This window comes from Hemitrygon akajei, chromosome 1 (assembly GCF_048418815.1).
Source record: "Hemitrygon akajei chromosome 1, sHemAka1.3, whole genome shotgun sequence".
NCBI lineage: Eukaryota > Metazoa > Chordata > Chondrichthyes > Myliobatiformes > Dasyatidae > Hemitrygon > Hemitrygon akajei.
In genome coordinates, this window is record NC_133124.1 from 192,351,279 (window position 1) to 192,378,487 (window position 27,209).

The 27,209-nt window shown below is 43.4% G+C and overlaps 1 protein-coding gene across 2 annotated transcripts in view; it reads left to right on the forward strand.

The window, feature by feature from the left end:
* Positions 1-643: 643 nt before the first annotated feature.
* Positions 644-27,209, forward strand: part of LOC140734335 (disintegrin and metalloproteinase domain-containing protein 9-like) — a 150,719-nt gene continuing 124,153 nt past the window's right edge. The window contains exon 1 of one of the 2 annotated variants that reach the window (XM_073058150.1): positions 644-899. In XM_073058150.1, coding sequence (XP_072914251.1) covers positions 833-899 — 67 coding nt within the window. In that variant the 5' untranslated portion in view covers positions 644-832. The remainder of the gene's footprint in view (positions 900-27,209) is intronic. The other variant, XM_073058160.1, reaches the window with a different exon arrangement.

The following is a 27,209-nucleotide window of genomic DNA, read 5'->3' on the forward strand; positions in this document are numbered from 1 at the left end:
ACGAAGGGTCTCGGCCCGAAACGTTTGACTGCTCATTTCAACAGATGCTGCCCGACCTGCTGAGTTCATCCAGCTTTCGTACGTGTTGATTTGACCACAGCATCTGCAGTGTACTTTGTGTTCACATACAGGAGGAGCCTGGCGACCCTCACCTCCGGCTTAACGACAGCTTCGTCCCCGTTGTTGGACTGGCCCAAAAAAATCCCTAACTCTGCCTCTGACTCAATTTGCGCTAATGTTGTTCCAGTTTATTTTGTTGGGTAGCTGCTGCATAATTTATATTTGCAGTGTACCGAGCTGCTGCTGTAAGAAGCATTTATTTCCTGGGCGTGTCTGCTCACGGCAATATACTATCAGCAAGGAAGTATGTTTTCCCGCTCTGTAAGTCCATCCATCATCTGAATCAGATTTATTACAAGGGCTACACGGGATGATATTTATTGTTTAGCCCCAGCGCTACGGTGCAAAGACATACACATCTATGAATTATAGAAAAGAAAGGCGCAAGAAAAACTAATCACGTGGCAGTGTTCCATGCAGGAGCATTACCCTCAGCCTCTGCACTCACTCCACCGCCCGTCCACCAGGCGCTAGGGGAATGTACATGCGGAGGTTGGCGCCGGCAGGAGGCTGCGCAGTTGCAGCGAGTTCGGCTGAGCATGCGCCCGCCCGGGACACCCATCAATGGGACCGAGGGGTTGAAGGCGAGCGGGTCACCGAGGAGCTACCGGGGCGGCCGTCCCAGCCACACCGCTGTTACCCCTGCTCTCTCCCTCACTCCGTGCCGTGAAGGGGCATGTACCGCCGCTGAGCTTCGGGCGCCCGCACGAAGATGGCTCGGAGTTTCGCGGGACCCTCCGTCCTCACTGCGCTCCTGTGCCTGCTGACATCAGCCTTGGGTGAGTTACCACCTCACCGGACTCCCTCCCTCTTCAGGCTTTGTCCCTCAGAACCCTGAATTCGCACCCCCCCCCCCCGGCCATTGTCTTCCCTTTACTATCGAGCAGCCGATGGAGGTTATACTCACCCTTCCCTCTTTGTGTTGGGAGCGCCGGCTTGTTTTGTTCGGAGTGTGGTGTGGGGCGCACCAGTGTCCTGCCCTATAGTGAAGGGGCGATCCCTTCTACTTGATTGATCTCTGACCACCTCGTAGTAATATCTCCAATTCTTCACAGTTACTGCACTGGAAGATCTGATAGAGACATGTAATATTAAGAGAAGTATAGAAAGGATGGACAAGCCTTTTGTTGTTCTAATTATGTACTTTCTTGTATAGTTTTTTTTTCCCCAGTGAATATTTTATATCTTATGTTCCTGTGATGCTGTTGTAAGGTTTGTTTTTGCACTTGTGCATGTGACGGAGAAAAAAATCAACTTTTTATTTTTCCACGGTGTGGGGTACTAAACGCAAGAGGGCTTTGGTTTAAGGTGAAGTGAAGCAAAATTTAAAGGAGATTGGAAGGGTTATTTTTTTTTAACAGAAGTGATCATTATCTGGAATGTGCTGCCAGAGGAATCGGGTAGAATCACTCCGTTTAAGCAGTTAAGGAACTTAGGTGTGACAGTGGAAGGTGCAGTCCCAATGCAGACAAATGGGATTTGTGTTGTTGGGTAGAATAAAGGTGTGGATGGGCTGAACGTCCTGTTTCTGTGTTATGTCTGAGGTAATTGAAATTGGTTTATTGTCAAGTACCTAGTTACAGTGAAAAGCTTGTCTTGCATATTGTCCATTGAGGGAGTACAAGGTAAAACAATAACAGAATTCAGGGTAAAGTGTAACAGCTACAGGAATAAAGTGCAGTACAGGGAGACAATATGGCGCAAGGTAGATTGTGAGGTCAAGAGACTGTCTTATCGTACTTAGGAACCATTTATTAGTCTTCTACATGGATGTCATATCACCCAGCTCCCTCAAACGCTTTTTGAGGCATTTTGTAGCCAATTAAGTACTTTTGAGGTGTTGTAGGAACTGAGTGTACCTATGCACAACAAGCTGAGTACAAAGCAAAACAGCAGGGTGAGAGTGACCAGAAATTCTGTTTTAGTGTACTGAGGGTGGGGTAAATATTGCCGCAGGAGGTGGGGGAGTTGTTGGTTCTTTCAGTTCAAATAAATTGATAGTTTAACTTCTCGACAAAAGTCCTGCGGTGTTAGAACTGTAACTCCCCTCAGGGTTGCTGTGGAGGGGCAATGCCTGTGTATATGGTGGGGCTTGATACCAAGACACAAACTGAGCTGCTGCATTTCACATTATTAAACTTTATCTTGGAGATGCTCTTGCTGATCTGGTGATGGTTGGAAATCGAAGAGTTAATTTTCCTGCCAGCTGGAGTTTCATCGGAACAGTTCCGTAATATGAGTGAAGCTCCTCCACTTGTACACAGGCCCTCGAACTGGCTACGGTAGGAGTAGCAGTGACCTTCTGGGTAAATCCATGCAGTCTATCCCATCATCCTCCTGCCCAAATAAGGACGTGCCAATAAGGAATGCAGGATGTGGGGCGGGGGGGCAGGGGGAGAGCAAGATTTTGAATGAATATAATAACATAATCACTTCCATCTGATTACTACATGAAACTATTTGCAGAAAGCAATTATGTTTAATTTGAATAAGCAAGAATCTAGTTTCTTCTGCTTATTGAGCTCAGTGCTCGTTATGTAGTCTCAAAGAAATGTCCCAGTATGTCTATACTGATTTTTCTAAAACTGATCTGTTATTCCTTCCACTGTCCTGATTACATTTAATGTGTATGATTTCTCAGCAACTGTGCAGGAGCGTACTTGTTTTACTTGTTTAAGTGCGGAACAGAAAATGTGCTTTGCCTCAGGGGCCTCCCCAGCTGTGGCGTGAGGTTTAAATTCTCGCTCTGTGGAAGTTACATTCTGTTTAAGACTAGGATTGCTCGAGATGAGGTTCATTAAAACTTGTAGCTTTAACCGAAGATTACATCAAGGGTCACCAATATGAATGTAACAATTTGTGGAAAATCTTTATGCTTAGATGAATTTATTAAGCAAAAAGCAGTACAAAAGGCTTCTGATTGTCTGTAAGTTTTAATTGCAGCTTCTCTTCTCCGGACACAATGAAGCAGATATTTTTGTAGTGCAGGATAGTTGGCAGCGGGTTTGGGTACTGAAAGCTCCCACGAACATCAGATAACCTGTCTTTATGATGTGTTGTGGTTTAAATGTTGGCCGAGGTTAGCTAACTGCTTCGTTGAAATAGTATCATGTATTCAATGCATCCTCTGGAAGGAAGGAGGAGGGCATCTGGGCTCCAGCCCACTGGTCGCTCCCCCAGCTCTGTAAAGTACAGGCGACACTGTTCAGATTACTGAAATTTGCCCCTGCAGAATTCATAAATCACAACCCAAAAATTAGATATATAAAATAAAATTCACTCCAGTGCAATTTATGTGAGAATGGAAAAAAAAGTAAATAAGTCAGCACAGAATTTAGTTTTCTTCAACACTTGCTCCTTGGCGCATGCAGAGCTGACGTGGCTTCGCTTACGGAACTTCATGATGTTAATTTTCTAGCACACGCAACCCTTGGATACGTGGGGGGGGGTCATCCGTATCCTCTGCCCAGTGCTGATCCAGTACTCCATCGCAATCACTGAAGGCAGTGTTTCACTCTCTCAGAAAGAAAGCTTTTTCTCTTTCTGTTTCCCACTCAAAATCTTTACATTGGTTCCTGCCCCTTGAACCATCCACTAGCATTTCTGAGGTTCAGCACTCCCCCACTAATGAAGTAGACAGCTAGCTTGGATTTCCTGCTTGGGTTTTTGCAGTGAGACCTGAACTCAATTCCATGTGTAGTAAGTCTGTTAAAGACTCATCCACAGTTGAAACCCTTACCCAATGTACTGTAGGTGGATTCCCTTCTCCGTTCTTCCCTCCACACCAATCTCCCTCCTGGCACTTACCTCTGCAGGCGGCCCAAGTGCTACACCTGCCCATACTCCTCCTCCCTCACCTCCATTCAGGGCCCCAAACAGTCCTTCCAGGTGAGGCAACACTCGCGATTTTGCTGGGGCCGTCTATTGTGTCCAGTGCTCCTCTACATTGGTGAGGCCCGTTGTAGATTGGGGGACCACCTCATTGAGCACCTCCGTGTCGTCTGCCTGAAGTGGGACTTCCCAGTGGCCAAACATTTTAATTCCCATTCCAATTCCTCTTGTGCCAAGATGAGGCAACCCTCTGGGTGGAGGAGCAACACCTTATATTCCGTCTGGGTACTCTCAAACTTGATAGCATGAATATTGCTTTCTCCTTCAGATAAACAAATCTCCCCCCCTCTATTCCCCATTCTGAGCTTTTGCTTCTCACCTGCCCCCTGGGTTGTCCCCTCCTTCCCTTTCCCCTATGTCCACTCTCCTCTCCGATCAGATTCCTTCTTCTCCAACCTTTGACCTTTCCTACCCACTTGGCTTCAATTGTCACCATTCTGTTAGCTTCTTTCCCTCCTCCTGTCTTTATTCTGGCATCTTCCCCCTTACTTCTCAGTCCTGATGAAGGTCTCGGCCTGAAGCTTCGACCGTTTGTGGACTAGTTGGTCAATTGGCCACTGTTTTTAAAAAAAAGATCCCATACCTGGGTGAGTGGTCAAATCTGGAGGAAGTTAAAGGATGTGCGGAAAGGTTTTATTTAAAAATTAGGAATTGTTATAAGGTCAATGTAAAGCAACACATAGAATGCTGGAGGTTAATGTAAATGAGTGTGTGTGATTGCTGGCAAAGGGCCTGTCCTGTATGACCATGACTGAGTCTAATTTTAAGTACCAGAGGGTTTTTAAACCCTGAGCCTCAGGAATCCTGATGAAGGGTCTCGGCCTGAAATATTCACTGTTTATTCCCCTCCATAGATGCTGCCCGACCTTGATGAGTTCCTCCTGCAATTTGTGCATGTTCCAGCATCTGCAGAGTGTCTGGTCTCATTTTTCTTTTAACCTTAAACTTCCAGGAGTATCAGACAAGATTAATTTACAGGGTGACTGGGTACGAGGCTAAACTGGACCGTTCGTTCAAAGAATCTGCCTGAGTGCAATAAGTCACTGTTTGTGAGTTTCCGTGATACTGAAAACTACTACTTTCCTAAGGCAAAATATTTGAAGATTTATGTAGGCAGCTAGAGCTGGTCAGAGTATCAAGGAAAGAGGAGTAGATGGGTTCTCCGTTCCCTTGGGAAAGGAAGACTAAAGAGGTGACTTGGCAGAGATCTAGGAAACATTGAAAGCTTTTGGCAGGATGTGGGAGGGATGAGGGAAGGGAATTACCATATTATACATGCCCCACAGTCCAGCAGTTATACAGTATATCAGATTGGCGAGCAAAGCTCCCATCCAGAACATTCCTGCAATAAATTCAAAACAAAAAAAATCTGCAGATGTGGGAAATCTGAAATCAAAACAGAAAGTGCTAGAAACTTGCAGCAGGTGAAGCTGCATCTGTGGAGGGAGAAATGTTTTGTCATCGATCATTCTGATGTAAGGCTTGACGTGGGGAGTTAACTCTGTGGTGGCCATCAACATTTGAAATCCGGATTCGATTTCCAGGAGGGAAATCCAGGAACTCCTTTTTCTCAAAGAGCTGGAGGATGAAACCATCGGCTGGAGGAATTCTGCGGGTCCAGCAGCATTCGTAGGAGGGGAAGGATGTTTTGGGTGAGAACCTAGCTTCAGAACGGACCCAAAATGTCGACAGTTCCTCTTTCCGCACGGATGCTGCTCATCCCACTGAATTCCCCCAGCAGATTGGATTGTGGCTCCATATCCCAGCATCTGCAGTCTCGGTGACTCTGGAGGGAATGAAGATCTCACTCTCAACCTGAGGGAGTAGATACATTTACGAGCAGGCTGGACAGGCATATCGAAAGGAATAGAGTCACACGGATGGGTTCAGAGAGAATGGGAGGAGCCGAGGAAATGCTGGCATGGACTGGATAGGCCAAATAGTCTGGCTCTATGATGAATAAGCTGTGAAAAGATGTATCTATGTAGACCATATTATGGATTTTTAGAGTCTTAGCAATTACATAGTCATTGTAATGAAGGGCTATTTTGGCCCTTCTTGTACACAGCCTCAGTGTTGGTGCTCCACCCAAGTCTGTCATCCAGGTGGGTGTACCCCCAGGTACTTGTAGGCCCTCACCACATCTATGTTTTCATCATTGATAGTAACAGGGAACAGTTCAGGCTTAAAGTCCATCACCATCTCCTTTGTTTTACTGTTGTTGAGCTGCAGATGATTCAGTTTGTACCGTTCAACAAAGTCCTCAACCAAGACCCCGTGTTCATCCTCCTGTCCTCCCTTTATGCACTGAACTATTGCTGAGTTAACAGATAATTTTTGCAGATGATGTGACTCTTTATTGTATCTGAAGTCCGAAGTGTACAGGGTAAACAGGAAGGGAGCCAGTACAGTCCCCTGTGGGGCCCCAGTGCTGCTTATAGCCACAGCTTATACACAGCTCTGAAGCTGCACAAACTGTGGTCTGCTGGTCAGGTTGTCCATTATCCAGGATACAATGGAACTGCCAGTTTACATTGAACAGAGCTTCCCCCCCAGCAGTGAGGGCTCTGTGGTACTGAAGGCATTTCAGAAATAAAAAAAAAGCATGATCCTGACAGTGTTGCTCTGCTTCTCCAAATGGGAGTAGGCTCTGGTCAGCAGGTAGACGATAGCATCGTTGACTTCAGTGTGCTCCTGGTAGGCAAACTGCAAGGTATCGAGGACTGATCTGACCAGGGGTCGGTGATGAGCCAGGATCAGCCTCTCTAGGGTTTTCATGATGTGTGAGGTCAGGGCCACTGGACAGTAGTCATTGAAGATTTTCAGTCAGCCCTTCTTGGGTACTGGGACCACACATGATGTTTTCCACGCAGCCGGGACCCTTTCCAGGCAGTGACTCATATTGAAAATGTGCTGGAGAACTCCACGCAGCTGCTCAGCACATTCCATCACGACATTGGGGTTCGCGCCATCCGGCCCCAATGCTTTGCCATGCCTGAGTTTTCCCAAAGCCCTTCTCTCCTGCTCAGAATTGAAGATGAGTCCATGATGACTGGGGAGCTGGTGGAAGGTGGGGGCTGGGGAGGTGAAGATTGGGATGATAGCAGTCGGTATGTGGAGGTGTGGATGGTAGGTGCAGGGGAAGGAGGGTACGTAGACGGTGTTGAAATAAAGGAGGGAGGAGAGGACTAGTTAGTGCTGAGGGAGCATTGGGTGCCTTGGCACCTGGACTGGTGTGTTGGTGGTGGGGTGTGTGAACAGGAGGGCATTTATCAAACTTATTGAAGAATTGGTTTAACTCATTAGCCCATTCACAGCTGCATCTTGAGGCTCTACAGCTAGGCTGATCGAAGCCAGTGATGTTCTTCGCACCTTCTGTGTGCTACTCTGACATCCAAACTAAAGATAATTCATTTGGCGCCCTTGGGTATCACTCTAGCAATTTAAGGATAAACTATAAATGTGGCCTGTATTTTCTAAACTGCAAGTATTTAATGTGAAGAGTGCATTGTAATAAAGACTTAAGATAGTTTAATGTCAGTGTAAAGGAGAACAAAATAATTGCTACTCCAGATCCGATGCAGCACAAAATAAACATAAGCTAAAGAACACAATGATAAAAAAGCACAATAAATATAAATACATAAGATTGCTTGTATACATGGATTGATTGGGTCTGATGCCGCACAAGATAAAGGATACAGTAATAAAAACAAAACAGATATAAATACCTAAAAGTTTATATACCTGGATTGATTGTATGTCCATAAAATGACGCTAGGCACAGGAGTGTCTGGACATAAGGTGACTCTGACAGGAAATAATAAAGTAGTGGGTTAATGGGTGGAGGTTTTGATAAGCCTTGGGGAAAGTAACAGCTTTTGAGGCTGGTGATTCTGGAAGAGGGGCAAACAATCCACGAGCAGGGTGGGTGGTAACCTTCATGGCGTTACTGGCCATTTCTGTATACGTGTTCTTGTTGGCAGATAGGCTGGTGACAGTGATGCATTGGGCAGTTTTGACTACCCATTGTCAAGCCTTCCTGTCTGGTGCAATGCAGTTTCTGTACCATGCAGTGACGCAGCATGTTCGGATGCTCTCTACTGCGCATCTGTAGAATGATGTGAGTATAGATGTGCACGGTCCAGCTCTCTTCACCCTCCGCAGAATGCAGAGGCATCGGTGAGCTGTTCCGTTTGTATAGAATGTATTCTGGGACCATGAGAGGTTGTTGGAGAAGTGCGCTCCCAGGATTTAAACTGCTGCTGTGCCACCGATGTAAGGAGAGCTATGAGTGGTGCGAGTTCTCCTGAAGTTGATAACCCTCTCCTTTGCCTTGTTGACATTGAGGAGGAGGCTATTTGCCTGGCACCAGGCCTCGAGCTCTTCCACCTCTTCCCTGTAGGCCATCTCATCATTGTTGTTGAAGAGCCCCATCACTGTCGTGTCATCGATGAATGTGACGATGTGGTTACTCGGGTGATAGGCCTTACAGTCGTGTGTGAACCGAATCACAGCAATGGGCTCAGCACACAGCCCTAGACGGTACCCATGGTGAGGAAGATGGGGAGTCAGTACTGCATCCTGACTGTGTGATGTCTGCTAGAAAGTCCAACACCCAGATGCGCGGTGGTCTATTTGGACTGAGGAGTAGGAGTTCATTCACCAAGGTCTGTGTGGAATGGCGAAATGAAATCCAGAAAAAATTCTGACTTAAGTGCCATTGTTTTCTCGGTGTGTCAGGGCCAGGTGAATGACAGATGCTTTGGCAGCTGTCATAGAGCGATCCTGTAGATAAGCATATGGGCGAGTGGCAGGAATGGCATTTTTAATGTGTGCCACTACCAGCTGTTCACAGCACTTCATGATAACTGGCATCAGTGCCACTGCGCGATAGTTGCTTAGTTCTGAAAGTGTAGAGTTCTTTGGTACAGGGATGATGGTGGCTGATTTGAAGCATGAGGGGCCAGCAGCCTGAATGAGTGAAGTGTTGAAGATGTTAGTGAAGATATTAATGATCTGGAGTGCATATTCCCTTAGCTGCGTCTTTGCTGACAATCAACACTGGTGCACATCAGGGATGTGTGCTAGCCCACTGCTGTACTCTCTATATACCCATGACTGTGTGACTAGGCGTAGCTCAAATACCATCTATAAATTTGCTGACAATACAACCATTGTTGGTAGAATCTTAGGTGGTGACGAGAGGGCGGACAGGAGTGAGATATGCTAACTAGTAGAGTAATGCTGCAGCAACAACCTGGCCCTCAATGTCAGTAAGACAAAAGAGCTGATTGTGGACTTACAGAAGGGTAAGATGAAGGAACACATACCAATCCTCATAGAGGGATCAGAAGAGGAGCGAGTGAGCAGTTTCAAGTTCCTGGGCGTCAAGATCTCTGACCTAGTCCCAACATATCGATGCAGTTATAAAGAAGGCAAATCAGCGGCTATACTGTATTAGGAGTTTGAAGAGATTTGGTATGTCAACAAATACACTCAAAAACTTCTATAGATGTACTGTGGAGAGCATTCTGACAGGCTGCAACACTGTCTGGTATGGTTGGGGGGGTGGGGTGGGGGCTACCATACAGGACCGAAAGAAGCTGCAGAGGGTTGTAAATTTAGTCAGTTCCATCTTGGGTGCTAGCCTACAAAGTACCCAGATCATCTTCAAGGACCAGTGTCTCAGAAGGCAGTGTCCATTATTAAGGACCTCCAGCACCCAGAGCATGCCCTTTTCTCACTGTTACCATCAGGTAGGAGATACTGAAGTCTGAAGGCACACACTCAGCAATTCAGGAACAACTTCTTCTCCTCTGCCACCCGATTCCTAAATGGACATTGAACCCTTGGACACTACCTCACTTTTTTTTAAATATATAGTATTTCTGTTTTTTGCATGATTTTTCATCTATTCAACATACATATACTGTATAAACTGAATAAGATTTACTGGATTTTTTCTTCTGTATTACATTGAACTGCTAAGTTAACAAATTTCACGTGATAATAAATCTGATTCTGAGTACTCAGCCTAGGATGTTGTTTGGCCTGGCCAGCTCACAGGGATTGACAGGATCCCAGCAAGATTCTTTATAACCCAGCTAGAAGCAGGAAGTTATGCACGCACTCAACTTAGCACATCCATGATCTTCCATTGATCATCAGCTTTGGGCTTACGGATGCTGCCCAACCTGCTGAGGATGTTTACTTCAGTTTTCATGTTGTTTTATTGATAATAATTCGGCGTTTCCCCATTTCATTTCTAATATTAAAATGGACATTCTTCTCCCTGGCCTGCTCTTGACCCCAATCCTGCATATTCCTGCTAAGTGTTCCAGGTGTTGGAGCAACATTCCCTACAACCTTCTGTGATCGAACCCTGAGACAGAATTTGAGCTGTCCGCATAATTATCGCCACTGCATTGCATGATCGGATTGTTCTTCCTGAGTTGCGGGCAGTAATGTATGAATTCAGGGCATTAGTAGGCCGTCAGGGTTTCAACATTCATGGAGATCGTGACTGATTGTTACCGCAGCTCCATGGTCCTACCTCCTAGTGGGATTCGTTCAAACCCCTTGCTTACCAAGAACCTATCTACTTCTACTCTAAAAATATTTAAAAGCTGCCTTTTGAGGAAGAGGGTTCCAAAAGGTCATGACTCCGTGAGAGGAAAAAAAATTGGCTTGTCTGTCCCCTGAATTTTAAACGGTGACCCCTACTTCCTTCAAGAGGAAGTGTTGTCCACTTGACCAACATGTTTCAATCATTCTTCTAACTTCAGTGAATAAACCTTGTGATTCTGAGATGGGTAGCTTGTAAGAACGTGGAATGAAAGTGAGGCTGTTTCAGCCAATTTGGAATGCATTGTTCTGTTTATAGTTTCAAGTTTATTGTTGTCAAAGGGTATAATTACCATGGAAACTTACTGTTGTAACTGGAGCACAGTATGTAATAATTGATTGAATAGGAGGGACAGTATTTCTGGATTTACGTCAGGTTTCCGTATCTATTGCATTGCTGTAAATGCCACACATTTGACCTGATGTCTGCCCAGCAATTGTTTCATTAGGATCCCTTCTCTAGTTGAATTTGGTGCTTGCTAATATCAGAGGTGGAGGCATTTGTTCTGGAAGTTGACATTTAGACAATAGACAATAGGTGCAGGAGTAGGCCATTTGGCCCTTCTAGCCAGCACTGCCATTCACTGTGATCATGGCTGATCATACACAATCAGTAATTTGCATTGTAGACGTACTATTCTAGAGCATAGAAGCAGCCCTTTGTTTGAGATGTCAGATTTGTGATTGTCAGATGCCTGATGGAGCCGTACAGGTAAGCCTTGGGGAATCTCGGGCTCTGTGTGACGCAACACATTGCAAGTCCCGTGTGAAGTATGACTTTGCCTTTTGCCGGACTGCAGAGAGGCTTGCAAAGTCTCAGTCTAGATGCTTTGCCTGCACTGCACTTCCTGCGTAGCTGTAGCATGATATTCTGCGTTGTTTTCTTATTACCTCAATATACCGTAGATGTCGGATTATAAGCCGCTACTTTTTTCCCACATTTTGAACAGCTTTGAACACTGCGGCCTTTACTACGGTGCGGTTAATGCATGATTTTTTTTCATGCCGCCAAAAACATTTTGCCTCGTAACAGTAGACCAATAAAATTGATGAGTAGTTCACAGAGGTCCAATGAAATTGTACGATAAATCAAGCGCACTTTCACAATTAAATTATTGTAAATCAGTCATTTGTACTCACCCTCATCAACATGGAAAACACTCGAAGAAAAGCATTGTGCTGCCTTTATGGCAGTTATTTAGTTTATAATATTTTCGCTTAGTAATTCATTTGTTAGTAATTTCTCGTTAAAGTTAGAAGTGTTTTAACTATATTTGTTTTCTGTACTACGTCCCGGGATGCTATGACGTCACACCCGGTTTCGCCGCGTCTTGTGGGAAATACCGGTTTGCGATAAACGGGAAGGTGGGGGCGAGCGGCATTAGATCTGAGCGAACGCTGCTTTTAAGTTAAAGGCGATCAATAACTTTTCCTGGTAGGCTGCAGTATATATATTTTTTACCAGTCGTTAGGAGATATTGGAATGTTGTTCAGTAAAAAAGTATACGCAACGTATATTTAAAAGTAGCCGCGTTACAGGCACGGTTCGAAAAAAAGCATTTGCAATATGTATTTGTTTATGTTACCATATGGATTTAATTAAAAGTTAAAAAATCCTCACGTGTAATATCTTTCTGTGTAAATATCTCATATTACAACGTGGGACACCTGCGGCCGAAAATCCGGTGCGGCCTAAAATCCGGTGCGGCTTGTACAAGTACAAAATTGATTTTCTTTCTAAAATTAGAGCCAGCGGCTTTTAATCAGGTGCGCTCTGTAGTGCGAAATCTACGGTAATTATGGGTCCGTGCGATATTGTAGTGTTACCATAAAGTTACAGCCATTATGGCATCAGCAACCCAAGTTCAGTTCTGCCATCTGTAGATTCTCCCCTGGTTCATGTGGGCTTCTCTTTGAATCCTCTGATTTCCCCCCACGTTCCAAAGACATGCTGTACGGGTTAGTGGGTTATTTGGTCACGTGTGTAATTGGGCTTCTCAGACTTGTCGGGCTGGACTGGCCTGTCACTGTGCAGTATCTCTAAATAAAAATGTCTGGCATGGCATTTAGAACAGAATCTTTTGACTGTATCTCAGTTCATGTGACAGTAATACCAATAGCAGTCTGCCCTGGAGATTTGGGCAGTTGGAATGCAGCTCGGAAAAGGAGTTTTCGGATGGCTGACGGGACATTGTGCATTGATAGTGCTGATTGGCATGTCCCAGGAACTTGGCTTCAAGACGGACAGACTGGAGAAATGGTGTAATTGTCACTGTTGTGACATCTGCAAACTGTGTAACTCCATTGGAAAACCACCGGAGTAACACCTTTTGTACATTGCACACTGACGTCACTCGAACACACTCACTGGAGTACAGCAGGGGCATGCAGCGGATTTCGGACGTGCACCTACATTTTGGCTTGAGCTGCAGAATTTCTCGGTCTTTTTTGTTTGATTTGTGGGTAAAAGTCAACACTTAGAAGAGTTAGCAAATAAGCTGGCTCTGTTTCACACACGAGGGCAGGTTGCCTTACACTAGGTCAAGTAATTTGTTTTTTTAAGGTGTGCCATTAACAGGAAAAGACAGCAGAGTGACGAGGGCGGAGCTTTGCAGCTGAGCCAGAGTTAGTAGCCTGCCCTGTTTAGTTGTTCTTGTGAAGGTTGTGGTGAGATCTTGACCCAGTGACTGAGAAGGAATGGTGATACGTTTCCAAATCAGGATGTCTGTTTTTTTTTTAGCTTGGAGAGCAACTTTTCAGGCAGACAACAGAATTCCAGAGCTTGGAGATCTTGGCTACCAACATAGAATGATTAAATCCAGGAATGGAGCAGAGAAGTCTGAAATCTGAGGCCATTTTGAGAAGGGTGAGGCTGGGTGAGAGATTAGAGGGAACAATGGCTATTTTATTTTACTGCATTTATTTAATTTCTTACATCCAAGGGAGTAAAAATCTTTATGTTGCATCTCCATCACAATGTATAAGTAATAAAGAGGGGAAATATGGGAGGGTATTGCCCAAACAGTAAAATTGTGTATATGCAACACACACAAAATGCTGGAGGGACTCAGCAGGCCAGGCAGCATCTATGGAAAAAAGTACGGATGACGTTTGGGGCCAAGACCTTTCAGCAGGACTGCAATTGCATACAGAACTGTTTTGTGGACAGTCAGATACACAATCAGATCAGTGTGTATTGATCAGTCTGATGGCCTGCTCAAAGAAGCCTGTCGGTCCTGGCCTTAACGCTGCAGTACAGTTTGCCGGATGGAAGCAGCGGAAACCCTTTGGTTGGGGCGGCTGGAGTCCCTGATGATCCTCCTGGCGCTTTTTACTCACCTGCTGCTGTAAGTGTCCTGAATAGAGAAAAGTTCACATCCGCAAGAATGCTGGGCTGCCCGCACCAGTCTCTGCAGTGTCCCTGTGATTGAGGGTGGTACAGTTCCCATACCAGGCAGTGACACAGCCAGTCAGTACAATGCTTAAGTAGGCGGGAGGAGAGGGCAAAGAGAGAGAGAGAGATTTCCACAGGTGGCCCCCGTTTCTTGAACGTTCACTTTACGACAGTTTGCTGTTATGAAAGACCTTCATTAGTACCTGTTTTCACTAACCAAAGAGGATTTTCGCTTTTACAAAAAGAAGACGGCCGCTTTATATGTGCATTTACCTGGAGAAAGACTACCATGACAGTTGCGTGCGCATGCGTGTACGTGCGTATGTGTGAGAGATTTTTTTTTCTTCAAATTGATTTTGGCTCGCTGTCTTCCCGACTTTGATAAGTGAAACTACACTGTACATATAATATTTCTACTTTATATAGGGTGTATATTTATCATATCATTCCTGCTTTTACTATATGTTAGTGTTATTTTAGGTTTTATGTGTTATTTGGTCTGATTTGCTAGGTTTTTTTTGGGTCTGGGAACGCTCAAAAATTTTTCTCATATAAATTAATGGTAATTGCTTCTTCGCTTTATGACATTTCAGCTTACAAACGGTTTCATAGGAACGTTCTACCTTCGGATAGCGGGGGAAACCTGTATTAAAATCCCCAAACCTTTGGCAACAACTTCCTCTGACGTTGTCTTTAACTTGTTGCTTCTCCTTCACTGATATCATCATTGAAGGATAAAAAAGAGCAGGATTGGGATGGATCACAGCTAAAGCTCTCCCCACTATTGGGCACTTCTGTGTGCAGCGTTGCCAGCATCCATCATCAGGGACCCCCACCACCCAGCTCATGCTCTCTTCTCACAGCTGCTATCGGGAAAGAGGTACAGGAGCCTCAGAACTCACCACCAGCTTCAGGAAGAGTTATTACCTCTCAACTATCAGGCTCTTGAACGAAAGGGGACAATTTTACTCGACTTCACTTGCCCGATCACTGAACTGTTCCCACAACCTATGAACCCACTTACAAGGACTCCTAATCTCATGTTCTCAATATTTATTGCTTATTTATTTACAATTATTCTTTCTTTATGTATTTACTAGGTTTGTTGACTTTTGCACACTGGTTGAACGCTCGGTTTTTCACTGATTCTATCATGGGTCTATTGAGTATGCCTGCAAGAAAATGAACCTCAGGGTTGTGTGTGATGATATATATGAACTTTTGGGTCTTCAGTTCATGGCCTCTTCTTCCCAGTCGGCCAGCGTACTAGTCAAATCACTTTTTATTGTCATTACGACCATAACTGCTGGTACAGTACACAGTAAAAACGAGACAGTGTTTTTCAGGACCATGGTGCTACATGAAACGGTACAAATACTACACTGAACTACATAAAAACAACACATAAAAAAACTACACTAGACTACAGACCTACCCTGGACTACATAAAGTGCACAAAACAGTGCAGACATTACAATAAATAATAAACAAGACAATAGGCACAGTAGAAGGCAGTGAGTTGGTGTCAGTCCAGGCTCTGGGTATTGAGGAGTCTGATAGCTTGGGGGAAGAAACTGTTACATAGTCTGGTCATGAGAGCCCGAATGCTTCGGTGCCTTTTCCCAGATGGCAGGAGGGAGAAGGGTTTGTATGAGGGGTGTGTGAGGTCCTTCATAATGCTGTTTGCTTTGTGGATGTAGCGTGTAGTGTAAATGTCTGTAATGGCGGGAAGAGAGACCCTGATGATCTTCTCAGCTGACCTCACTATCCGCTGCAGGGTCTTGCGATCCGAGCTGGTGCAATTTCCGAACCAGGCAGTGATGCAGCTGCTCAGGATGCTCTCAATACAACCCCTGTAGAATGTGATGAGGATGGGGGGTGGGAGATGGACTTTCCTCAGCCTTCACAGAAAGTAGAGACGCTGCTGGGCTTTTTTTGCTACGGAGCTGGTGTTGAGGGACCAGGTGAGATTCTCTGCCAGGTGAACACCAAGAAATTTGGTGCTCTTAACGATCTCTACTGAGATAATCTAGAACATCGATAAAAAATACTTGCAGCTCAGACATTTTGTGTAGCTAGTGGTGAATGCTTACGGAGGTGACTCATTCCTCTTTGTTAGTTTTTACTGCTGAATGAGTGAAGCCTGCTTGGGGGTGAGCTGCTCATTGGAGGGATTGAGCACCGGTGCTGTAATCAGCCTTCAGCATCTGCAGTCAGAGCTGGAATGGATCGGGAAATTGCCAGTGGAGACGGATGTGGCTAAAAACAAGCCAAGCCTAAAATTAGGTGTGGGCTGCCCTGGGTGCCAGAGCTCAGTGGGAGTGAGGGATTTGCTTCTGGAATAAATTTCATTATTATTTTCCTTTGTGGGTCCTCACTTGTTTAAGATTGTTTTTGCAGTCTTTCCCTCTCCAAGTGTTATGCGCTGTGTTGAAGCTGTCCACTGCTTGCCCGTAGTTCTGTGTGAACCCGCTTTCGGGTGTTTCATGGTAGCTTTACCCAGCTCCCTTCGTCACCCTGACTGCGGAGAAATGCAGGGGTTTTAGCCCCAGCGTTCAACACTATCATACCCTCAGTACTAATCAACAAGCTCTAAAGCCTGGGTCTCTCTCTGTACCTAAACCTGCAAATGGATCCTTGACTTTCTGACTGGGAGAGCACAGTCAGTTCGGATGGAAATAACATCTCCTCCTCACTGACGATCAACATCTGTGCACCTCAACAAAGCGTGCTTAGCCCTCCTCCAAAAGGTGGCAGGACCCTCCTCATCCGTGACATTCCCTCTTAATGCTACCATCGAGGAGGAGGTTCAGCAGCTTGAGCACACTCAGCATGTTAGAAACTGCTTCTTCTCCACTGCCAGTAGATTTCAGAATGGACAATCAACCTGTGTACACTACCTCACTTTCTTTTTTTTTTGACCTCTTTTTAGCCCTACTTTTTACATATTACTGTAATTGTGTTGCAGCGTATTGCTGACGCAAAGCAAAATATTTCAGAATCCCGTTTAATAAATCTCTGCCATATGTCGTGAAGCTTGTTGCTTTGCGGAAACAGTACATCGCAATATATAATTGAAAACTAAATTTCATTAAGATGTACAATTTAAAAAAAAAACTAAGTAGTGCAAAAAGAGAGGGAAAAATACTGACAGAGTGTTGGTGGGTTCATTGTCCGTTCAGAAGCTGTTCCTGAAACATTGAGCGCGTGTTTTTCATTCTCTTGTACCTCCTCTTTGATGGGCACCATGAGAAGAGGGCGTGTCCTGGGTGAAAGGGGTCCTTAACGATGGGCGCCATCTTTCTGAGGCTTCACCTTTCGAAGGTGGCCTGGATGCTGTGGAGGCTGGTGCCCTTGATGGAGCTGGCTGAGTTTACAATTTTCTGTAGCTTTTTTCATCCTGTCCAGAGGCCCCTCCATACCCGACAGTAATGCAACCAGTTCGAATGCAGTGAACATCTGTAGAAATTTGTGAGTGTTTCTGGTGATATACCAATTCCCCTCAATCTCCTAATGAAATATAGCTGCTGTCATGTCGTCTTTGTAATTGCATCAAAATGGTCAAAGATCTTGACACCCAGGAACTTGAAACTGCTCACCCTTTCCACTTCTGATCCCTCGATGAGGACTTGTATGTGTTTCCTTGACTTAACCTTCCTGAAATCCATGATCAATTCCGTGGTTTTACTGATGTTGAGTTTTTTGCTGTGATATCACTCAATCAGGTGATCCATCTCGCTCCTGTACGCCGCCTCATCATCTGAAATTCTGTCATCAGTAGTTGCGTCGTCAGCAAATTTATCGTTGGTGTTTGAACTGTGCTTAGCCACTCATTCGTAGGTGGAGAGCGAATAGAGCAGTGGGCTAAGCATGCATCCTTGAGTTGTGCCAGTGTTGATCGTCAGTGAGGAGTTGTTGTTGTTTCCGATCTGTCGGACTGTGGTCACCGAGCGAGAAAGTCGAGGATCAATTTGCATGTGGAGGTACGGAGGCCCAGGTTTTGGAGCTTTGCTGAGACTGCAAGAAGCATAGGCACAGCCCAAGGAGGGGAGGCTGGTTTCCGAGACGTGCTGGGCTGTATCTGCAATTCTCTGCAGATTTTTTTGCAGGTACATGCTGAGCAGTTGCTGTACAGAGCTATGGTACAGCCAGATAGGAGGCTTTCTATGGTGCATCAATTAAAAATTGGTAAGGGTTGATGGGAAGATGTTAAACAAGAGCTAAGCTGTCTCCCTGCAATCCTCTGGCACAATTAATCCTCTTAAATCTTTCTGCTTTTTAAAATCTGCCTGATTAGATGGTCACAATCATGGATGAGATCTTGCCATACCCTCTTTTTGCTGTGTTTCTGAGATTACCATCCTATTTACAGTTCAAAACAATTTGCACTTGCTGTAAATTGGCATTTAAACCTGCTTTATACCCAAGGGAATGATAACATACTGTTTGCGTTACCAGACTGGTGTTCGTAGGCTTGGATTGGTTGAGTCCTGCCACAGCAGCTGGGAATTTAAATACAATAATGTCATAAATTAAATAGCATGCTATTATTATTAACATTGATCGTGAAATGACCTGATATTTAAAAAAAAACCTCATCCTACTACTTGCTACTCATCTCATCTCACTACTTTCAGAATTCCATTTACAGGAGGTAAGTCTAGCAAGTAACAAATTGTATTCATAGCTGTTCAGAAGGGAGGAACAGAAAAGTGGACAGTAAGAGGAGCTTCGGAATTACTGCAAGTGGAGTGTAGTGTCTCCTGAGTTTCAGTAATCCAAAAATAAACCTGTATGGGAATGAAACGAGGTTAGAGTAAAAGGTGTGCTTGAAGACTGGGACAGTAGAGCTCTTGGACGCTGAATCTTTTGCAATCCAAAGGTTCTTCAGTGGTTCAGAAAGAGGCTTAAAAGTTGTTGCTTATGATAGTTTTATTAAGTGTTACAAGGCAAAGGATAGTAAGGAAGAATTAAGGGTGAGAGACAAAGGGCAGACAGAGCAAGGGAAGAGGATAGTGTGATCGTGTCCCAGATTACTGATACCAGGAAATGCCAGTGAAAATACTAAGCAAAAAATAGCTACCGGTAGATTAAAGTAATGTGACACCCACCACTGAAATCACGGGATTTCCAGAAAAATACAGAGGTAACTATGACAACTGGAAAACTCACTGCACAATTACATGTATATAGGTGGTTATATAAAAATACACAGGCAAATTAAAAGAAAAACTCCATCTCAATCCAGCAGGGTGAATCCATTACTTGATGCCAGGCAACATCCGAGGTGACTGTGGGAAGGAGAGACGGAGTTAAAGTTTCACTCTCAACTCTGTTTTACTCTCTCCGCTGAACGCTGCTCGACCTGGTGACCGTTTCTAGTGTTTTCCGCTTAATTTTCTCTCAAGTTTTAGTTGGCTGTGAGACTTAAGGGCGTGACGCGCCACTTGCAGCAACTGCTGAAATACGGCACGGGAGCCACTGAGGACCAAAAACAGCTGCTTGCCTTTGTGAGAGGAAAAGCAGCAAAGTGATGGGTGGAGAAGGACTAGGGAGAGTCTTGTGAAGGAAATGATACGGTGGAAAGAGAGAGCGTTTCATTGATAGGATATTAATAATTGTCACCATTGCTTCATGTTGCTTAAAGCCTACTTTTTTAAAAAGGCAAAAAAGTTGATTTTAATGTTTAAACAAAAGATTTACAGTGTAAAAGTCAAAATGGATTGATTTACTGAGTTTGACCATTTTAAGTGTTTTATTTGGAGCTTTGTAATTTGGAAAGGCTTTTGAGGGAGCAGGGACGCTTTACTGGAATGATGCCTGAATTGTGAACTTGGAATGTTTGTGTCAGTGCAACGTTAATGATTCAGGTCCATTAACTTTGCCTGTAAACATCAGAAGCTACTAGAACTACTCAGTTTCCAACATTTTCGGCTTTCATTTTGGGTTTCCAACGTCTGCAATTTTTTTTTTTGTCTGATTTTTTTTTTCCACTTCATATTGGCGTGTTGGAGTTATAATTTCTCAGAGCAATGATGTCTGTTTGGTGTCTGTTCTGACTGGGACAGAGAACCAGATTACGTCCAGCAATGCAATTAAGGTGAAGTGTAAGGGAAAGAACTCGTGTAGCTCCCTTCTGTTAAGTGGGCAATCGAACAAGAATTGGCTGCGGTTAGTAATCAGAATCTGAGGCCACAAACCAGGCACGCCCGGGATCCTCTTCAGTTTGCGTATAAGGAGAAGGTGGGAGTGGAGGATGCTATCACGTATTTGCTGCACAAATCCCTCTCTCACCTAGATGGGGTCAGTGGTGCTGTGAGGATTACATTCCTGGACTTCTCTAGTGCCTTTAACACCATCCAGCCCAAGATCTTAAGGCACAAACTAACGGAGATGGGAGTAGACTCTCACATGGTGGATTGGATAGTGGACTACTTGACAGATAGACCTCAGTATGTGCGGTTGGGAGACTGTAGGTCTGACACGGTGGTCAGCAGCACAGGAGCGCCGCAGGGGACCGTGCTCTCTCCGGTCCTGTTCACCCTGTACACATCAGACTTCCAATATAACTCGGAGTCCTGCCATGTGCAGAAGTTCGCTGACGACACGGCCATAGTGGGGTGTGTCAGGAATGGACAGGAGGAGGAGTATAGGAAACTGATACAGGACTTTGTGATATGGTGCAACTCAAACTATCTGCGTCTCAATATCACCAAGACCAAGGAGATGGTGGTGGACTTTAGGAGATCAAGGCCTCATATGGAGCCAGTGATCATTAATGGAGAATGTGTAGAGCAGGTTAAGACCTACAAGTATCTGGGAGTACAGTTAGACGAGAAGCTAGACTGGACTGCCAACACAGATGCCTTGTGCAGGAAGGCACAGAGTCGACTGTACTTCCTTAGAAGGTTGGCGTCATTCAATGTCTGTAGTGAGATGCTGAAGATGTTCTATAGGTCAGTTGTGGAGAGCGCCCTCTTCTTTGTGGTGGCGTGTTGGGGAGGCAGCATTAAGAAGAGGGACGCCTCACGTCTTAATAAGCTGGTAAGGAAGGCGGGCTCTGTCGTGGGCAAAGTACTGGAGAGTATAACATCGGTAGCTGAGCGAAGGGCGCTGAGTAGGCTACGGTCAATTATGGAAAACCCTGAACATCCTCTACATAGCACCATCCAGAGACAGAGAAGCAGTTTCAGCGACAGGTTGCTATCGATGCAATGCTCCTCCAGCAGGATGAAGAGGTCAATACTCCCCAATGCCATTAGGCTTTACAATTCAACCGCCAGGAGTAAGATATGTTAAAGTGCCGGGGTTGATTGTATTTAATGTATTTAAGTAAACTACTTAAGGACTTTTTAAAAGCTATTATTAATGCTTTTTGAGAGAGTGATTTAGATGAATATCATATTTTTACTGAGTTAAGTATTGTATGTAATTAGTTTTGCTACAACAAGTGTATGGGACATTGGAAAAAATGTTGAATTTCCCCATGGGGATGAATAAAGTATCTATCTATCTATCTATCTATCTATCTATCTAATGTGTGTTAAGACTACATTAATATGTAATGGTATTCATGTACAAAAGTGTGGGCGAAATGATAAATAGAACGTTTTTTTATTTATTCATTTTTATGTGCCAGCTAAGCCAGCATTTATTGCCCATCCCTAGATGCCTTTGAGAAGGTGGTGATGAGCTGCCTTCTTGAACCTCTGCAGTCCCTGAGGTGTAGGTTCACCCACAGTGCTGTTAGGGAGGGAATTCTATGACTTTTGACCCAGCAACAATGAAGGAACAGCGATATGTTTCCAAGTCAGGTTGGTGAGTGACTTGGAGGGGGATTTCCAAGTGGGGGTGTTCCCAGGTATCTGCTGTTCTCGTCCTACTAGACTGTGGCGGTCATGGGACACAAGAGCAGGCCCTTTGGCCCATTGTCTTTGTGCTGAGCCTCTGCCCGCTCACGATCCATGCCCTGTTTTTGCTGAGCGTGCATGTGTCTACCTAGAAGCCTCTTGAATACCAGTATCGTAAAGGATGGTGGACTGGTTGGGTGTAAATTTGGAGAGAATGTTTTTCTGTTGAAGCTGCAAGTAGTGGAAGTAAATACAATGGAGGAATTTGAGGCTTTCAGAGAGTCACTGAATGTACAGAGAATGGCAGGATGTGGGTCATATCGAACCGAAAGGGATTGGTTCGGTTAGTCATTTATTTGCTAGCTTAATGAGATTGATACAACATCGTGAATGAAAAGACCTGTTTCAGTTCTGTTCTTTGGCACATATTTATAGTTACCAAGATAAGCAGGGTGTGGCTATTTGACTGAACACACAATTGCAACAACTGTTCTGACATTTGGACTTTGTCCTAATTGCCTGGGCTTTTAAAGAAAAGCCTTTAGCCGTGTCTTGCTTGGTGTGAACTGATGGAAGTGACTCAAGGAAACTGTACCAGCAGCACATTTCGCTTGCGGGAAGGAGAGGGTCAGCAGTCTCTCAGGAAGGAATCGAAGACCCTGCGTTACACATTGAATGGGCACATAGCTGCTTTAACTAGGCAGTTTGCATTTACTGTAATCAGATTAACGAGAGGCCTGTAAGGAGGCCAGGCTTTGAGAGATGAAAGTCTGTATCGTAGAGTGGAGTCCGAGTTGTGGGAGTGAGTGCTGTTACGTATTCAGGCAACAATAAATATATATGAGTTAGGCAAGGGTTTTTATAACAAATAACACGTTTATTAAACACTGAAAACAAACCCCCTCAAAAGTAAACAAACTCAAACGTAACCGGAACTCAGCTGCTGTACGGCAGATTCACACTTCTTAATAGCGCTGCAGTTCAAACAGTTCTTAAAGCGGTATTAAAAAAAAACAGTTCTTTAAAGCGGTATGCCGAAAGTTCAAAAGCTCACAGTCCTTTTAAAAGGAGAGACTTTTTAAAGCGATTTAAATTCTCTTCCACGTCGATGTCCTTCGATTCCCCGGCGTCGAACTTTCCCACGAAGAATTTTATAAAATATAACGGCTTAAAGGAACTGACCTTCTTTCCACACTATTCTCAATCCTTTCTGGTCAAACCCAGGGATTAACAGCAAGAATAGTCAACGAAATCCTTCTGAATGAGGATCAAATAAGGTCGAACTTTCCACCGTCTAAAATCGATTCTCCTCGATTTTTATCTTCCAAATTCTTATCTTCACTCTCCACAGTAAAGAAACTGTTGGCGATGACCTTTTAAACTTTAGGCATTATATAAAACTTCATTTTTAACTAAACTGCGTCATCACATTAAATCACGCAGGGACATGAAGTCATCTTGGCAAATCCTGCCACGAACTGCCCCACCTGACAGGGTGGGTCTTCCTTTTATACCCTGTAAAAAAAAACCTGTCACATGACCTCTACTGGCGGGAAAATGACATCACTCCACCATCACAAGACCATTACCTCAAGTCCAGTATAACTTCAACCCCAGTCACGTGACAAGGGTACCACTGTCACGTGTCACGGGTACGTAACACCTCCCTCCAAAAAAACATTTTTGGTCTTACAAGAACAAAAATTTTAACAATTACTTATAAGAAAAACAAATGTATAAATTATATAACATACACAATATACAATACAGTAGGAGTGTTACAATAAAAAAAACCACTCCAAAAAAATTACATTGTACATTCAACATCGAGATAGACAATCAGCAACCACATTATCTTTACCTTTAATATGAGTTATCACAACATTGTACTCTTGTAACATCAAACTCCAATTTAACAATCTTCTGTTTTTGTTTTTCATCTTACTCAGAAAAACCAACGGATTATGATCAGTGTAAACAATAAGTGGTTTTTGAGTTGTACCAACATATACCTCAAAATATTCCAAAGCTAAAACAAGAGATAACAATTCTTTCTCTATTGTTGAATAGTTTCTTTGATGCTTATTAAATTTCTTAGAAAAGTAAGCTACTGGATGATCAACCGCATCACCCTCATTCCTTTGCATCAATACTGCTCCCGCAGCTTCATCACTAGCATCTACAGCTAATGGAAAAAGGTTTTCCAAAGTCAGGTGCCTTAAGCACAGGTTGTTGACATATCATTGTTTTCAATTTTTCAAATGCTTCCTGACAAGACACTGTCCACACAAACTTCACATTCTTCTGCAAAAGGTTAGTTAATGGAAGGGCAACATTAGCAAAATTCTTACAAAATTTTCGATAATATCCTACCATTCCCAAAAATCTTCTGAGAGTCTTTTTTCCCCGTCGGAGTGGGAATCTCTAAAATTGCCTGAACTTTTGCCTGAACAGGAGCTACCTTACCTTGACCTACAACATAACCAAGGTAAGTCACAGTGGCATGTCCAAATTCACTCTTGGCTAAATTAATAGTCAAGTTAGCTTTTGAAAGCTTTTCAAACAATTTCTCCACCGCAATTATGTGTGCTTCCCAAGTATCATTTCCTGTCACTAAATCATCAATATAAGCATCAGTATCTTTCAATCCCTGAATCACAGAGTTAATCATCCTCTGGAAAGTACCTGGGGCATTCTTCATCCCAAATGGAAGAACATTATACTCATATAACCCAGATGGAGTTACAAATGCAGAAATCTCTCTACCTCTGTCCGTTAATGGAACACACCAATACCCTTTCAATAAATCAATCTTTGTAAGGAACTTTGCTTTTCCAACCTTATCTACACAATCATCTACTCTAGGAATTGGATATGCATCTGTTTTCGTTACAGCATTCACCTTCCTATAGTCCGTACAAAACCTAATACTACCATCAGGTTTTGGCACCATAACACATGGCGAACTCTAATTCGAGTTAGAATGTCTAATAATATCATTCTCTAACATGTATTCAATTTCTTTCTCAGCAAGTTCACATTTTTCCATGTTCATCCTATATGGATGTTGTTTAATAGGTTTGGCATCTCCAACACCTACATCATGTGAAGCTATAGTAGTCCTTCTCGGAACATCTGGAAACAAACCCTTATACTTAAAAATCAATTCCTTCATCTGTTGTTTCTGCTCTAGCTGTAAATGTGCTAATTTCTCATCCATATTTTCCAGAATGGTCGAATTAAGTAACCTAACAGAAACAATGTTAGATTTAGAATGAAAGTCAGATGAATCATCTATCATGTTCCCAGTTAAATCAAACTCATTCTCACTAACCACAACAGTCACAGTATCAGATTGTTTCTCAAAATATGGTTTAATCATATTTATGTGGCAAAGTTGTGTTGACCTTCTACGATCTGGAGTTTTTATTACATAATCCACATCATTGATTCTAGACACAATTTCATAAGGACCATGAAATCTAGCTTGTAAAGGATTTGTCTGCACTGGGAAAAGAACCAACACCTTATCTCCAGGCTTAAACATCCTCATCCTAGCTTCCTTATCATACCAAGTTTTCATTTTCTCCTGAGCCAACTTTAAATTTTCCTTGGCTAAACTACAAGCTTTATGTAACCTGTCCTTAAATTTCAAAACATAGTCCAACAAATTAGTGTGTACTTCCTTACTAATCCACTGTTCTTTCAATAAAGCTAAAGGTCCTCTAACTCTATGCCCAAACACAAGTTCAAACGGACTAAAACCTAAAGATTCCTGTACCGATTCCCTTACTGCAAATAAAAGTAAGTTTATACTCTCATCCCAGTCACTTTCATTTTCCACACAATATGTCCTAATCATATTCTTGAGAGTAGAATGAAACCTCTCCAAGGCACCTTGCGATTCTGGATGGTATGCAGACGAAATGATTTGCTTAGCTCCCAATTTATAAACTATCTGTTGAAACAATCCAGACATAAAATTACTGCCTTGATCAGTTTGTATTTCCTTAGGCAATCCAAAATAAGTAAAGAATTTTATAAGAGCCTTCGTCACAGTTTTAGCTTTTATATTCCTAAGTGGTACTGCCTCTGGAAACCTAGACGAAGTACACATGATAGTCAACAAATACTGATAACCAGTTTTTGTCTTTGGTAATGGACCAACACAATCTACAATAACTTTAGAAAACGGTTCACCAAATGCTGGAATAGGTTGTAATGGAGCTACTGGTGTAACCTGATTTGGTTTACCCACAATTTGACAAGTATGGCACGTCTTACAAAACATCGCCACATCTTTTCTTAGACCAGGCCAGTAAAAATGTTTTAAAATCTTGTCCACAGTTTTCCTTACCCCTTGATGTCCACCTAAAGGCACACTATGAGCTAAAGTCAAAATCTCATTCTGATAAACTTTAGGAACAACCACCTGGTAAACAACATTCTATTCCTCACTTGCAGGAATTGTAGGCGACCTCCACTTCCTCATCAACACTCCTTTTTCCAAATAATATCCTACTGACACCTCAATTTCACTACCTAGTAAAGCTTGTTCCCTTAATTTTATAATCTCAGGATCTCTATTCTGCTCTGCTATCATCTCCTTCCGAGACAGAGATAAATCTTCATAGTCAGACTTACTCCCAGAATCTTGTTCAAACAACGAAGGTAAGAAAGTCTCTGACGCATCCTCAAAACTCAAATCCTGAGTTGAACAGTCATGAGTAACAACCTCATTCTGCACATCAATTTTTTTTAGCCATAGCTCTAGTCACAACACAGGAAGAATCTGTGTTAGAATTCACCTCTGGTTCCTCTGACTCCATTGTCAAATGCACTTCAGGAAAAACTTGTCCACCTGCCAAGTCATTACCTAACAATAAAGAAATACCCTTCACAGGTAAGCTATGCTGTAATCCTACTTTAACAAATCCTGTAACTAACCCTGACTTTAAATTTACTTCATGTAAATGTACAGGCATAAAATCACTTCCAACACCTCTTATGTAATTTACCTCACCAGTATCACTCTCTTCATTAAACTTCAACACACTGTCTAACATCAGTGATTGAGAAGCTCCAGTATCCCTAAGAATTTTTATTGGCACCAGAGTAGATCCTTCTTTCAAGGATACAAACCCTTCAGTTATAAAATGATCATACCCCTTTCTAACTTGGTCAGACTCTAACAAATCCTCATTTGTGTTTACCAAACCCTGTAACTTTACAGGTGCTTCAGAATGTTGCACACAAGCATCTGGAACTGCTTCCTTCTCTTTCTTTTTCAATTTGAAACAGTTAGCTATTACATGGCCAGGCTTCTT